Raw genomic sequence first — 16,711 nt, forward strand, 5'->3', positions numbered from 1 at the left:
ATTTGTGGAAGTGTGTTAAAAGAAGAGAAGTGGTGTACACATGTACTTTCAGCACTCTGGAGACTGAGGCAGGAGGACCGTAGAGTCTTAAACGCTGCCCTCTTCCTCTCCCCCTTAAAAAAGTCAACCAACCATCCAAACAAACAAACTAAAAAAAAAGAAGCAGGAATTGAGGAAGAAATTAGATTCCCCCAAGAAGAGCTAATATAGTTCTACCTTATTATACTCCACGGAGGGTAAGGCAGATTTTGATGAACTTGAAAAAACAAGCAAAGTGAATGTAGTAAGCAAAGTAGATGTAAAGTAGATTTAAATTGCCTCTCTGATTCTCCTTTTAGTTGATCCAGAGTACCAGAAGGAAGCAGAACAGAGGCATCGGGAATTAGCAGCTAAAGCTGGAGGATTTAATGACTTTGCTACTTTAGCTGTCATCTTTGAACAGTGCAAATCAAGGTGTGTGAGGTGATCCTTTGCACTGGAAAATGTCAGTTTGATACGTAACTCCAGTGTGCACTTACTTATGTGACTTCAGACACTAAGGTTCAGTGGGGATGACATTGACCTCAAGGTATTTTGCACATCAGTGAGATTATGTGACTGTTAGGCATATGTTAATTTTCTTTGTTCTCTCTTTAAACCCTTCCTGAAAATGATCTTTTAGAATTTTGCTTCTATGTAGATAATTTAGGTGAGAAAATGATTAGATATTTGTTAATGAGTGTAAACAGAAGCCTATTTTTAATTTAGTCAAAGGATCTAGCAATAATTTGTTTTTTCAAATTTCCTAACGTGTTTATTACTTAGGTCTTATAAAAAAGCTAATTGTTGTTTATGGGTTTCCACTTTTGTGATAGAAATTGAGAATGTTGTCTTTCATTCATAGAGCATGTTTTCAAGACACCAATATTTTTGTTTTGTAGTGGAGCTCCAGCTTCATGGTGCCAAAAACATTGGATTCATTGGAGGTGCTTATTTTCTGCATTTCGTGTAGAAGCTCAGCTTCGAGAACTAATCAGGAAGCTTAAGCAGGTGACTGCTATCATGTTTTTTTTTTTTCTTTTTCTTGAGTAGCATTTTAGGCCTATATATATCATATTGATTTTTCACTATGTATAGTTACTTCTTGCCACCCTTTCTAGTCTACCACCCTCCTTTTCTGCTTGCTTCTACATATAGCCATCTCCCTGACGCCATGAACAATTCCTAGCAGTAAGAAAGAAATTTACCTGTAGAAATGAGATTTTTGTTTGTTTTTGGTGAGACTGGGGTTTGAAATCACAGCTGCATGTTTGCAAAGCAGGCGCTTTTCTACTTGAGCCACACCTCCAGTCCTTTTTGCTGTGGTTATTTTGGAGATGGGTCTCAGTGTGCCTGGGCTGGCCTTGAGCTTCCATCCTCCTGATCTCAGCCTCCCACATAGCTAGTATTTCAGGCATGAGTCTCCAGCATGCAGCTGGCAATATTTTAAAATAGCTTTACTGAGATATAATTGGCATGTGATAAACTGCACCATTTTAAAGTGTACGATTGAATGAGTTTTGAATCTGTGTAAATCTATGAAACCATCACAACAATCAAGATAAAGAATATACTTACCTCCCAAAATTTCCTAACACCCTTTTGTAATCCATCCATTTCACCTCACAGGCCACTATGCTGTCTTTACCCAAGCAGCTACTGATCTGCCTTTTTCACTATAACTAACTTTGCATTTCCTAGTAGTTTCTGTAAATGGAATCATGTACTAAGTACTGTATTTTGGTTGGGATTCTTTTACTCAGCATAATTTATTTTTAATTCTGCTTTTTAAAATTGTGGTAAGATATATATAATTTAAAATTTATCATTTGTAAGTATATAGTGGCACTAAGGACCTTTACAATGTTGTGTGACCCTTACTGCTTTCTGTCTCCAGAACTTTTTTTATCATCTCCTACTGAAAGTCTGTACGCATTAAATAGTAACTCCTCTTTCCCTTTTCCACTTGTAAGATCAAGACTTTTGATCTTCTTGCCATGCTGGGATTACAGACTTGTACTACCACTCCTGGCTATTTCATTTTGAATTAATATTTGTATTTGCTTTGTCTTTACATCCACTAATTTTTTCTTCTACAATGTCTAATCTGACATTAATCCCATCCATTGTATTTTCATCTCTAGATGTTTGATTTGGGTCTTAAAAATAAAAAAGTTGTTTTGTAGGTCTCTACTTAAACTTTTTTTTTTTTCCTTTGGTGTGTGGTGCTAGAGATTGAACCCAGGGCCCCACACATGCTAGGTAAGCACTCTACCTATGCCAATAGCACTATATTTTTTGAACATATATAATCCAGTTATAATATACATAGTTAATATCTTTGTCACTTCTGGATTGATTTGTGGATTCCTTATGGGTTTTATTTTCCTACTGTTTTACATACTTGGTAGTTTTTGAATGGATGCCAGGTCATGTGTATTTTATTTTGCTGGGTACTGAATACTTTTGTATTACATTTACTTGGAAACAATCCTTTTGGGTCTTGTTTATAAGATTTGTTATGTAGGATCACAGCAGTGCTCAGTCTAGAGCTAGTTATTCCCACCAGAGGAATAACTTCCCTCTTCTAGAGGAAAGACACTTTTGAATATGCTACCCCAAACCATATGTCTTCTGAGGTATTCTAGTCCAATTTATAGGAATAGGCACAATTTCTAGTCTGTTTCTTCTTATTCTTTTGGGAGGTTCTTTTCCTGGGCTGATAGTTTCCTTGCATTCATGTTCTAATCAGTACTGAGCTGAACATTTGAGGACCTGTAGATCTTTGGAGTTCTCTCTGTGTAGCTGTCTTCTCCCCTGAACTCTTTTTTGTTTTGTTTTTTTTTTTTGTGCCTTGGTTTGAAATCTCTCTGAAGACTGTAGGCTGGGGCCATTGTGCTTACTTCATTTCTTGTCTCTCAGAGTCACTGTGCTTTGTTGCTTGATATATAGTATTTTAGAAGTCATTATTTCATATATTTTGTCTGTCTTTTGATTAAGTGTAAGGGTTAATCTTATCCTTCTTGTACCATATTGGCCAGAAACAGAAGTCTTTAGAAATGTGAATTTTTAAAAATAAAAGATTTTTTCAAATTGTACTGTGAGATTTACCACTGAATATTTATTCTTTCTTCAGCAAAGTGACTTCCCAAGAGAGACTTTTGAAGGCCCTAAACACGAAGTACTACGAAGATGCCTTTGTGCAGGCTACTTCAAAAATGTAGCTCGAAGGTAAGCTGTATGAGCTTAAGGGATAGATTAGAAATACTACTCTATTTGACTATAATACTGACTCATTTAATATTAAAGATTGAAGGTTTGATTTGAAATCAGTGATGATGATGATGGTATCAATTATGATGAACCTTTTTGTAATTGTCACTTGTGCAGAGGATAGCTGCAGTGACCCAGAATGGATGGGATGTTGGAGCTCAGGCAGAGCAGAAGAGTATATGTAGGGTAGCTGTCTATCCAGTAAGGGCACTTAAGGCAAGTGACAGAATTTCTTGTAGATTGGTGGCCTCATGTGGCATATGAGAGCCAAACAGATTCAGGATGGCATTCTAGAAGAAGAGTAGCTTGACATGGAGCTCATATGCAGTGGGGCAGTGTTGTTTGGTGTGGAGTGTCAAGGTCTGAGTGTTATGAGGGCCTCCTTGGTAAGGAAGAGATTATATTGGTAATGGGAAATTCATTTTATATAGAGGATAATGGTGAAGGGAGTTAGAAATAAATTGAGAAAATGAGAGTGATTTTTGTGTTTGATTGGAATTTCAAGGTATCATTATGAAGTTATGGTACATGATGGATGGGTGGATAGATTTGGGAATAAATAGATGTTACTTTTTGTGTACATATATGTATTTGTTTGTATGTAAATATTTATGCACATACATACTCTAGCTCTGAGAGTGACTGAGAGTAGCGAAACCATCATGAAAGTCAAAAAACAGACTAAGGAAGTATTCTAGAATGAGGGGAGGGTACAAGAACATGAAAAGTAAAGATAAGGCATGATTCTTAACTGGATCCTTTTGTTTTGAAGGATATTATTAGGACATTTGGTGAAATTTTAGTGGAGTCTGAGTAGATGTTATTAATGCATCAGTATTAATTTTCTAGCTTTGATGGTTGTATCACAGCTGTGGAGGAAGATAATATCCTTGATTGTAGGAAATGCACACTCAAGTATTTGGGGATGATGGAGACATCAGGTTGCAACTTATTCTCAGTGGTTCATGTAAAAAAAGATTTTTTTTTTGGCTATACTTCACATTTTTCTATAAATTTGGATTATTTTAGGATCTTAAAAATGTAGTGTTGCTTACTTACTGAGTGCAAATACTAGGCAGGTACAGAAGGTAGAAAGGTGGCATAGCATGTGGGTTCTGGAATTCTTTCTTTTTTTTTTTGGTACTGGGGTTTGAACTCAGGGCCTGTACCTTGAGCCACTCCACCAGCCCTTTTTTGTGATAGGTGTTTTGAAATAGGGTCTTGCAAACTATGTGCCTGGCTGGCTTTGAATTGTGATTCTCGTGAGTAGCTAAGATTACAGGTGTGAGCCACTGGCGCCTGTCCTGGCATTATTCTTGATGAAACTTAAGTCTAGCAGAGGGTACAGATACATAAGCAAATCATTATAATGCAGTCTGATCTAGACCATAAAAGAATATATCTAAAGTACTATAGGAAATCAATTGGAATGACAATTGAACTAGAGCTATTTTGACAAGTTTTTTTTTTTTTGACATTTATTCAGGGAAGTGTAGAAAAGGGTAAGAATTTGAAGTTAAGGACATGAATTAGAAAAATAATACAGGGGCTTTTTCTAATTACCATATTTTAGAATAGTGTGAAATCTCTTATCCCTTTTAACAGAAATGTAGCATAATATAATATAAAGAGTATACTACTGCCTAGCAAGCATGAAGCCCTGAGTTCAAACCCTGTACTGCAAAAAAAAAAAGGAGTACTCTGTGTAAGTCAGCAGGTGTTTAGGATTGACATTAGTTCTGTGTTCTTGAGAATGTTAGTTAATTTATTCGAGTCTCAGTTTTGGTCTTTTAATGAGGTACCTGACTTTCAAAGGTCATAGGTTGTTTTAGAGACTCTAAAGCACAAATATAATATTATTGTTAATGTTACTTCTTATTGACCAGAAATGTTTATACTTAATTGAAATGACTGTATAAATGATTTATTATTTAGTTAAATAAATGATTTAACTTGTATCATTAGTTTAAGATGAATTGGTAGAGAGGTTATAACATCAGTTGAATAAATTTAAACTGTTGGGCCAAATTTGGTACTTCTAGACACCCAGGTGGTGTGGACTTAGAAGCTAAAGCTGCACTCTCCCATGTGGCCTCTTCTGCCAACCAGGCACCTTAGATGAGAGCTGTACCCAGGCTATCAGCAGATGCTTAGCTGCCAATAGGGACCCCACATCTGCAGTTGGCTCATTTGCAGCTGGTATGGCTGTGGGCTCTACTTTGGGTCATGTGCTGGATCATGCCATCATTGGGGGCTTCCACAGAGGAAGTAATTCTCAATCCCTAAAGGCCTGACATCACTACCAGTAGCCTCTGGGAATCTAGCCAGCACAGCAGCAGCAATTTGGTCCTTGCTGTTATGAAACAGCATTTTTATAGTGTGCTCAAAACCAGAGTGATGTTAAGCTCTGTGAGAATTTCAGTGATGGACTGAAACAGTGCAGACTTGCAAATGGATTAGTATAATCAAGAAGTTCAAATTGAAGAAATGGAAAATTGGCTCTCATGACTAAGTTCCTCTAGCATGAAAATATTAATTAAAAATATGAAGTATAAACCACCAGTTATATCTCTTCTGTATTATTTATAGCTTTCTTGCTTCAAAATGAAATGTAAGAGGGTGTTCTTACTATGTTGAATTTGAGGATGGACAAGTGTTTGTGTGGCCTTCTTGATACTATCGTTGTGATACTATCGTTTGTGAATTACTTAGACTGAAGTGATTGTCTTCCAAAAAAAAAAAAACAAAAACAAAGTAAACTTCTTTATTGTGCACATACAGTTGTAGAACATATTGTAAATTGTTCTTTTCTTTGGCCATACTGGAGTTTGAACTCAGGGCCTTGCACTTGCCAAGTAGGTGGTCTACCACTTGAGCAACACTACAGGCCCCTGTTAATTGTTAATTGTTGGGCTTAATGTTCTACTTATTTCACTGCTTTACTGTTTTGGTCTTTGCAATTTGGTTTTCCTCTTTATAGATCTGTTGGGAGAACATTTTGCACAATGGATGGGCGTGGAAGCCCAGTTCACATTCATCCTTCCTCAGCAGTAAGTACCATTTTTTTTTTTTTAATAAGGGAAGACATTTATAAAGGTGTAGGAATAAGTAATATACAAATATCTTCCACTTTTCACTTTGAGGTTAAATTTATATCTAGTTTACATAGACCTGTAAGTATATTGGTTAACCATGGCTCCTGTTTGTTTGAAGGATTTGGGCTATTATTTGGTTAGTCTAATGTGGAATAGGGTTGTTATCCTTAAATAAATTCTTCTCTATAGCTTCATGAACAGGAAACCAAACTTGAATGGATCATTTTTCATGAGGTATTAGTTACCACCAAAGTCTACGCAAGAATTGTGTGTCCAATCCGTTATGAATGGGTGAGAGACTTGTTACCCAAGTTGCATGAATTTAATGCACATGATTTGAGCAGTGTGGCTCGACGTGAAGTGAGAGAAGATGCAAGAAGAAGATGGACAAATAAAGAAAATGTGAAGCAGTTAAAGGGTAAGTGAATCATTTTTCTACTTAGGGCCTTTTGCAATTGCTAGGCAAGCACTCTGCCACTTGAGCCACACCTCCAGCCTTTTTTGCTTTTAGGTTATTTTTTAGATAGGGTCTCAAGATTTTGCCCAGTGCTTGCGTGGACTGCCAGCCTCCCATGTAACTGGGACTATAGGCACATGCTATCATGCCTGGCTTATTGATTGTGATGAGGTCTGACATTTTGCCCAGGGTTGGCTTTGAATCACAATCCTCCCAATTTCTGCCTCCCAAGTAGCTGGGGACTATAGGTGTGAGCCACCATGCCCAGCCTTGTTAACTTCATTTTTCCTGAAATGTTAGGTCTCTACAAGAGAGGCATAAATAGTTGTGGTAGTGAAGTAGGGCAGTAAGTGTAATTGTCAGCTCATATAAACCTTTTTCTTTTTTTTTTTATTGGTACTAGGGTTTGAACTCAGGGCCTACAACTTGAGCCACTCCACCAGCCCTTTTTTGTGATGGGTTTTTTTGAGATAGGGTCTCTCAAACTATTTGCCTGGGCTCACTTCGAACCGTGATCCTCCAGGTTTCTGCCTCCTGAGAAGCTAGGATTACAGGCATGAGTCACTAGTGCCCGGCACACAAAATGCTTCTCAATAAAACTTTTTGAATCTTATCATATTATATTATCCTTATCTCATCCTCACTGGGAAATGGTGAAAATTTTGCCCAAGAAATCATAGAAGGGTCTTTAGAAATGTCAGGCACTTGATGTTTTGCTAGTGTTAGAACACTGTTCTACATGCTTGAATTAGGGGCATTTTTTTCAGACTTGTTGGCCACTGTGTGCTTTTTTTATTGTGGTGGTGGTGCTGGGAATCAAACCCTGGGTTTCGTACATGTAAAGCACACACTCTACTACTAAGCTACATCTCTAGCCATGTAGTCTTATTTATTAACCATAAAATACACCATTTCTTCTAGTAAGGCAAAATTTATTCCTTTCTTTTAACATTAAATAATTAGGGTATTTCTTAAAAGATACTGGGATAACTGATATCTGAATATGGGCTGTAGACTTAAAATGTGTTCCTTTTCTTTGCAGTACTGGGGTTTGAACTCAGGGCCTACACCCTGAGCCACTCCACCAGCCCTTTTTTGTGATGGGTTTTTTTTTGAGATAGGGTCTTACGAACTATTTGCCCGGGCTGGCTTCAAACCGTGATCCTCCTGATCTCTGCCTCCTGAGTAGCTAGGATTACAAGTGTGAGCCATTGGTGCCTGGCAGGGTCTTTCTTTCTGTTATCTGGTCTTGTACTGAATTTCAAAAGTAAAGTTTTATTGGATTAATTTATATTGTTTTCAGATGGAATATCAAAAGAAGTCTTAAAGAAAATGCAAAGAAGAAATGATGACAAATCCATATCAGATGCACGGGCTCGTTTCCTTGAGAGAAAGCAGCAGAGGACCCAGGACCACAGTGATACACTGAAGGAAACAGGCTAAGCAGTGAACCCTCCAATTCAGGAAGTAGGAAAAGCAGCCAGAAAATATGCTTCTACCTTGCCAGTTATTTCAGATAGTACTACCAAGAGGGAGTGGTCAGCAGCTATTACTAGCCTCTGAGCTAAAAGCAAATCAGAGCTCATCAATACCAACAAATGGAATTTTGAAAGAAAAGATTGGGTTGCATAGTCACATGCAAGGACACATGAAACCAATGAAAGACAATACATGTAATATTTTCCTCAATCTTGCTGGCCTTAACTGGTATCAAACGCTGTCAATTGAGATATTTTTTTCAAAGAACATTGAATTGTATTTAATCAGCGTGTATTCCATTTGCATTGAGGCATTAAAAATTATTTTCCTTAAATCTCTTTAAGGCCTTCTTGTTGCTATTAGAATAGTATATCAGGTACGTGACCATTTCCTTCAGAAGGCTGAACTTACATAAGAGGTTTTTTACTCAGCAATACTTACCTGTTTAACCATTTAATTGCTACAGAGCTTTATAGATATTTAGAGGAGAGAATCAGTTAATAAATAAAATTGCCTATGACAGGGTTCTTTCTTGAATTAATGCTAATCCTTAAATTGATTTTTCTGGGATTATACAAATTCCTTTTTATATAAAAGTATATTGTTTAAAACAGTAGTTATAGCCATTAACCAAAGGACAGATGATAAATATATATATATATATATATATATATACACACACACACACACATATATGTTCTTTTTTAGCTGTTCCTACATATTTGTATCAGCACCATGTATGTAGGTGTGACAGTGCTTTCAAGCAGCCCCTCCACCTGACCTACTCTTCTCCAGCTGCTTGAGTAGGACCAATTAAATATCTGTGATGCTAATCTTGAGATGGGATTTTCAAAGCAGCCAATACTACTTCACTAGTGTTTCACATGGGAACCTTGAGGTTAGTTAGTATTACACTCAGGCCACACTCAGCACTTGCTACTCTTGTTTACTGCCTTGTATTGTAGTTATTTGTGTATGTCTGTCTCCCTCACTAGATTATACGCTCCTTGTGGGCAGGGACTATGTCTTTTTCATCTTTGTATCTTTCACGGCACCTAGCATAGTGCTTTTTGCACATAGTAGTCACTCGATGTTTGTTAAATAAAGCTGTTAGTGTCATTAAAACTCATAAGATAGTATAATGTGTATTTTTAGATGTTTTGTATAAAACCTAAGAGTCTAAATTTTGGGGGTCACTTTTTTTTCTTTTTGGTGGTACTAGAATTTGAACTTAGGGCCTTGCACTTGCTAGGCAGATGCTCTACCGCTTGAGCCTTGTCCCCAGCTAAGAGTGTAAATTTTTTTATAGGTGACTAACTCTTTCAGTTCTTTTTCCTTTGATAGCTACAGTTTTATGTTCAGTACTAGAAAACTGAAGCCTTTTCTTGAAAAGTCATGTGCTTTTCCTTGAAGGTAGGTGGTATTGGTTTCTCTGAATGCTTCCAGCTTTGTTAATTTGTAAACTTTTGTCTTTAAGGCTCTAGATGCTTTTCAGCACATTAACCATTTTGTCCTGTCAGATTCTCTTCTCACCTGTATGTTATCATTGTGTTTCCTTAGGTGAGTTCTTGGAATGAAAGTTCTTTTAATTCAGTAAATATTTATTAAGAACATATTTTAAGGCCGGCAGCTGGTGGCTCACGCCTGTAATCCTAGCTACTCAGGAGGCAGAGATCAGGAGGACCATGGTTTGAAGCCAGCCCAGGCAAATAGTTTGAGAGACCCTATCTCAAAAAACCCATCACAAAAAATGGCTGGTGGAGTGGCTCAGGGTCTAGGTCCTGAGTTCAAACCCCAGTACTGCAAAAAAAAGGAACACATTTTAAGTCTACAGTCCATATTCATATATCATCAGTTATCCCAGTATTTTTTATAGCATTTTTCTCGAGTCAAGGATCATTTGTTTTTAAGTCTCTTAATCTGGAATGGGTTTTCAGCCTTCCTTTGACTTTTATGGCATTGAATTTAAGAAAAATACTATAGGCTAGTTATTTCATAGAATTTTCTCAGTTTGGGTTTCTTTGATGTTTCTCAAGCTTACATATTTTTCACTGGAGTACTGCATAAGTGATAGTCTCTCTGAGTGCATCACATCTGAAGATAGGTGGTCTTTTGCTCCTTATTGGTAATATTTTGATTTTTAAAAATTTCTTCAACCTACTCAAAACTATAAGGTTGAGGGGAAGACACGTCAAGATTATGCAGATTACCCCATTCCTCAGAAAATATGAGGATTTATCAATTGGTTTTTGTCTAAATCACTTTTATTCTCAAGGCTACAAATTGGTGTTTTTGTTTTGTGGCCATACTGAGGTTTGAACTCAGGGCCTCATGTTTGCTAGCCATGCTCCCAGCCCTAAATTAGTGATTTAAAAAAAAATATTTCCTAAGGTAGGCAAGGTGGCTCATGCCTGTAATCCCAGCTACTTGGACGGAAAGATCATGATTAGACGATAGCTGGGGCAAAAGTTTGTGAGACCCTCTCTCAGCCATCAAGCTGGGCATAGTGCAGCACATCTGTAGTGCCAGCTACTTGGGAGGCCATAGATAGGGGGATGGTGGTTTGAGGCCAGGTCTGAGACCCCACCTGAAAAAAAAAAAATTTTTAAAGGGCTGGGGATGTGGCTCAAGTGGTTAAGTGCCTGCCTAGCAAGCACAAGGCCTTGAGTTCAAACCTTAGTACCAAAAAATTAAAAAAGAAAACTCAAACTTATTTTCTGTATTTAATTTTTGGTATTATATTGTAAGAGCATACCTTCATGGACGAGTTTCCAATGAACAGATGGGTATCAGGAACAGCCTGAATCAAGACAGAATTAGAAAGATCAGGTAGAGTGTTTGATGGGTGGCAAACAATCCATTTTGTTTGGTGCATAGAATATATGTAGCATGCTAATGGGCTGAAAATGTGGGTCAAGGTAAAACTGTGGAAAGGTCTGAAAACCAGCCTATGGACTTTGGAATTATTCTGTGGGACATATGGATTTGTTAGAGGGGAGTGACCTGATTATAATCAGGTAATTATAGTAGTAGTATTAATAAAAAGAAATTCTATTTCTCAATTTCCATCAAATGGCTATGAAAAGTACTATCAAGGGATGCTGGATCTACCTAAGGCAAGAAAGTGAAAGCAGCCCTGGAGGAAAGGTATTGGTTTTGAAGGAATTTGCTCTTAAAAGAATGGGAATTCACCTTGAAATTATTAAATGAAACAAAACCAAAAGGAAATAAAAGAAAAAGGCTATAATAAAAAAAATAGGCAAAGACATGGTAAGTCATTTCATAGAAAAAGAACATGCATGAATGGTTAGTAATAAGGAAAGATGTTAGGAACCTTATTGATAATTAGGAAGATACAGATGAAAGTAACAGTGAGATGCACATTCCTTTCCATCAGATTGTCGCTAGTATGCCTGAAAAGTGTGCTGTATGAGAATAAATCTTTATTTTTTTTCTTTTTTGAACTCGGCTTTACACTTGCAAAGCAGGCACTCTACCACTTGAGCCACACCTCCAGTCCATTTTGCTCTGGTTATTTTGGAGATGGGGGGGGGGGTCTCTTAAACTATTTGTCCAGACTGGCCTTGAACCACAATCCTCCTGATCTCAGTCTCCCAAGTAACTAGGATTATAGGCGTGAGCCACTGGTGCCCAGCAATTGCTGTTATTTTAGAGAATGTTTTAGCAATATCTAGCAAAGCTGAAGATGTTCATCTCTAGATAAGTTCATCTTAGATTTTTGTCATAGGAATGATTTGAGATTTGACTCCTATAGATTTAGCATTAGTTGCTGATTGGTTTTTTTTTTTTTTGCTGATTGATATTAATATTGCAGCTATAAAAATCTCAAATATACAATTCACTAAGATAATACACCATTGTTTCTAAGAGTAAAAATGTGAAAACTATATATTATATATGTATATATGTATGTGTGTATATATTAGCATATATATCAGTAGGGAATAGAATAAATTATGTTAATTTTCTTATGGTTGAATTCTGTACAGCAGTGAAAGTTTTACAGAAAAGATCAATCAGTTCACATTTCTACTAGCAATATAGGAAAAGGCCTATCTCACTGAACCCTATTGTACCTCATCTTAATTTACATGTATTGATATTTTAACACCTTTTCCATATGTTCAAACTGTTATAGGGAATGATTAGTTTTTTTTTTTTTTTTCTTTTTTGGCAGTACTGGGGTTTGAACTCAGGCCCTTGTGCTTGCTAGGCAGGTGCTCTACTGCTTAAGCTGTGCCCCCTGCCCTTTTACTTAGTTACTTTTTAGAGAGGGTTTTGAGTTTGCCCTGGCCTGCATGGACCATGACCATCCTCTGCCTATAACTGGGATTATAGGTATGCACCATGCCTGGCTTATTGAGATGGGGTCTAGCTAACTTTCAGCCCAGGCTTTCCTTGAACTTCAGTCATCCCGATTTCCTCCCCTAAGTAGCTGGGATTTCAGGCGTGAGCCACCATGGCCCATCTGATTAGAATTTGCTACGGCCAGATAGTAAATATTTTGGGTTTTCCCACCACGCAATCTCTGTTATGATTTATGTACTATTTAGTATGAAAGCAACTACAGGAGGTTGGGGATTTAGCTCAGTGGAAGAGTGCTAGCCTGGCAAGTGCAAGGCCCTGAAGGCAAAAATAGGAGGTGCCAGTGGCTCATGCCTGTAATCCTAACTACTCAGGAGGCAGAGATCAGGAGGATTGAGGTTCACCGCCAGCCTTGGGCAAATAGTTTGTGAGACCCTATCTTGAAAAACCCAACACAAAAAAAAGGGCTGGTGGAGTGGCTCAAGTTGTAGGCGCTGAGTTAAAGCCCCAGTACTGTGCCAAAAAGTAACCACAGACGTTATATAAACAAATGAGTATGACTATTTCAAAAGACCTTTATTGTGGAGAATGAAACTTGGATTTCATATAATTTCAGAAAATACTGCTTTGAGTTCAGTTTTTTACCATTTGTACTTGAATCCAGAAGTTTCACCTTACCATTCTAGTTTTAATTGATCATTGCATTTGCAAAAAAAGGTCTTAATTTAATGAAATGTCAAAATTTTCTGCCCTTTTTCCTTCATAGAAGAGCTGATGGGACTGAGCATTATATGAGGAAAAAGTTTTTCACCTTTATTCTCCCAAAGATTTCATAGTAATTCTTATTATTTGTTAGCTGTTCATTTAAACTTAAAATAAAAAAACTCTCTTAGGAATTTAAAAGATTTCTCAAAAAAAATTATTTGTCCAGATAAAATTCACATATTTTTTCCTAACATAATGTTATTACTTGATTTGCTGCTGAAACATAGAAAATGAAATTGGTTCACTCAAAATACAGTCCTTGCTGGGTGCTGCTGGCTCTTGCCTGTAATCCTAGCTACTTGGGAGGCTGAGTTTGAGAGGATTTCTAGCCCAGCAAATAGTCTGTGAACCCTATCTCCAAAATAAGCAGAGAAAAATGGACTGGAGGTATGGCTCAAGTGGTAGAGCACCTGCTGTGTAAGCAGGAAGCCCTGAATTCAAACTCTAGTCCCACCAAAAAAAAAAAAAAAAAGGCAAACAAAATATAGCTCAACACCTTCTTTTGGTGCTTTGTTTATGGGAAAAATTTATAAATGACTGTTCTTCTCACTCAAGGTGTGATTATTAACAACATAAAATTAGCCTAGACTTTAAATTTAATGGTTGGAGATGGTTAACAAATACTATAGTAGCTGAAGAAGGTAAATGGATTTTAAGTTGAATTTTCAAGGGACAGTAAGAACTGGACTGAAACCAAAATAGCTGGAGAGAGGAGCCAGACAGAGTTAAACAATGGAAAGATTACTGGTTTCATCTTGAAAAGGGCTTTTAAAAAGGGTTTTCTGATGGATGTCTAATCTATATCTTGAGTTAACACCAAGGTCAAATGTGCCAGTAGTTGTAGAAGACAGAAAAATGTGAAAGTGAGTTTGGGTTGAAATTTCCCTGTAATGGTATGTAGTGCTTGCAGATGGCCATTGTGTGCTAGTCAAGGAATCATTAAGCCACCTCAGCAATGAGAAGTGTAACTTCATCTCCACATGTGATCTGGAGGTTCAACTAGATAGTAACTAAACTATAGAGATTATAAGAGCTGTCTTTATCAGGTGATAACTTAAAATTTTTATATTGAGTGGTCAGTGGACCTAACTTGACTTTTTCATGAAATGACTCTTGGAGCTAACAAGGCTCACTCAGAAAAAGAAAAAATGTATGTCAATAAATATGAGGTATGCTTGTATTATATGAAAGCTACATATTTTTTAATCACTGTAAAGTAGTGCATAAAGTCACATGATAAACTGTACAGTGTGAAACTCAGTTAACTTGGACCTTGAGAGCTTGTTTGGAGGTTCTAGCAGGGGAGCGCAGCTACTCGTATACCCTTGACCGAAGAACGGTCCTCCTCTATCGGGGATGGTCGTCCTCTTCGACCGAGCGCGCAGCTTCGGGAGGGACGCACATGGAGTGGTGAGGGAGGAAGGGGACACCCGCCTAGCCAGCCAGATCAGCCGAATCAACCCTGGCGATCAATGGGGTGACAGATGTCGCAGCCAGATCGCCCTCACATCCAAACTTGGAACATGAACAGTCAGTAAAAGAAAATACTCAATTTTTGATTTTTTTTACATAATCGAGTTTTTCCAGTCATAACAGTAAAATTCGGCATTTTAAAAAAAATTTTCACTGGGTGTGGTGGTGCACATCTGTAATCCCAGCTATTCAGAAGGTTGAGGGAGGAGGATCTTAGCCTGAGACCAGCCCAGGCAAAAAGTGTGAGACCCTACCTGAAAAAAAAAAAAAAAGCAAAAGGGCTGGGGGTATGGCTTAATTGGTAGAGCACCTGCCTCACAAATATGAGACCCCCCTGAGTTCAAACTCCAGTACCACAAAACAACAACAAAAAAACACTGATCATTTCATATCCTGCAGACAATTTAAACATATGGAAAAGGTGTTAAATATCAACATATGTAAATTAAGATGAGGTACAATTTTTATCTAGTATTAGAAGAGTATATATGAAGGACAATAAAGGTGCAGTGAGGCCCTTTCCTACGTTGCTGGCAGGAAAGTGAACTGATTCATCTGTTCTGTAAAATAGTTCAAACTCCAGTACTGCAAAAAGAAAAAAAAAAGTAAATTCTAGGGTCAGGGATGTGGCCCAGTGGTATAGCATTTGCCTAGACTGAACAAGGCCCTAGATTTGATCCCTAACACTGGAAAAAAAAAAAAGAAAATCAAGTTGTGTTTTAGGTTGGGTACATATTGATATTCATTTGTTAGGAACACTATATTAAACTGTTTACTGTGATGAACATGAAGCCTTTAAGACTTAAAATTGCTTTCTCCTTATCAGTTTTCTTTAGAAGTCTTTACAAAGAATTTAACATTGAGTATTTAATTTTACATTACAGATACTGAAAAATATTTGAAGGAGTAAATTGTAATTCCTTGAAGCTTCATTACTACTATAAAGAAAACTTTACTAAATCTCAGTCACTGACCACATTCTGTTCAGAGGAAGAGTTCACTACCATTAAGAAGGCATGTGGAGTCAAGCTCCTGGTCCACATCTAATCCTGGCTACTCAGGAAATGGAGATGGGGAGATCAAAGTTCAAGGCCAGCCTGGGCAAAAAGTTTGAGACCCCCACATCAGCCAATTAGTTGGGTCATCCTGGCTACACTGAAAGTGTAAACAGAATCACAGACCATGGTGACCAGGCATTAATGTGAGATCCTATCTCATAAATCAAAAAGAGATGGAGAGGGCAAGAGGTGTGGGTAAGGTGGTAGGAGTGCCTGCCTAGGAAGCTTGAGGTCCTGAGTTTAAACTTCAGTACTGCCAAAAAAAAAAAAAAAAAAAGAGATGGGGATATGGATCAAATGGTAGAGCACCTGCCTAGCAAGTGCAAAGTCCTAAGTTCAAATCCCCAGTACCACCAAAAACAAAAAATAGGTGTGTGCATTGTTACTGAGAATTATCTCTAGAGTGACATGAGGGAACATGTTTGTGGGTCATGCTTTACTTTGAACTGGAGATAGTAATAACTATAGAGATAAAGAAAATACACACACACACACACATATATATACGTATATATATTTTTTTGGTACTGGGGTTTGAACTCAGGGCCTCATGCTTGCTCGGTAGACTAGGTAGACGCTCTACCACTCCGCCAAGGCTTTTTTGTGTTGGGTATTTTTGACATTAGATCTCATAAACTATTTGCCTTGGCTGGCTTCGAACCTCAATCCTCCTGATCTCTGCTTCCCGAGTAGCTGGGATTACTGGGGTGAGCCACTGGTGCCTGGCTGAGATGACTTTTTAAGGTAATATCATGAGCTACTTCATT

General features: G+C 37.6%; 1 protein-coding gene across 2 annotated transcripts in view; it reads left to right on the forward strand.

Annotated features, from left to right (window-relative positions):
* Nucleotides 1-14,909, forward strand: part of Dhx40 (DEAH-box helicase 40) — a 42,935-nt gene extending 28,026 nt beyond the window's left edge. For both annotated transcript variants that reach the window (XM_020161829.2, XM_074046217.1), the window contains 6 exons: nt 339-453; nt 921-1,029; nt 3,155-3,249; nt 6,272-6,341; nt 6,576-6,804; nt 8,147-14,909. In XM_020161829.2, the coding sequence (XP_020017418.2) occupies nt 339-453; nt 921-1,029; nt 3,155-3,249; nt 6,272-6,341; nt 6,576-6,804; nt 8,147-8,286 (758 nt within the window). In that variant the 3' untranslated portion in view covers nt 8,287-14,909. The remainder of the gene's footprint in view (nt 1-338; nt 454-920; nt 1,030-3,154; nt 3,250-6,271; nt 6,342-6,575; nt 6,805-8,146) is intronic.
* The last annotated feature ends 1,802 nt before the right edge of the window (nt 14,910-16,711 follow it).

Source organism: Castor canadensis, chromosome 11, assembly GCF_047511655.1.
Source record: "Castor canadensis chromosome 11, mCasCan1.hap1v2, whole genome shotgun sequence".
Lineage (NCBI taxonomy): Eukaryota > Metazoa > Chordata > Mammalia > Rodentia > Castoridae > Castor > Castor canadensis.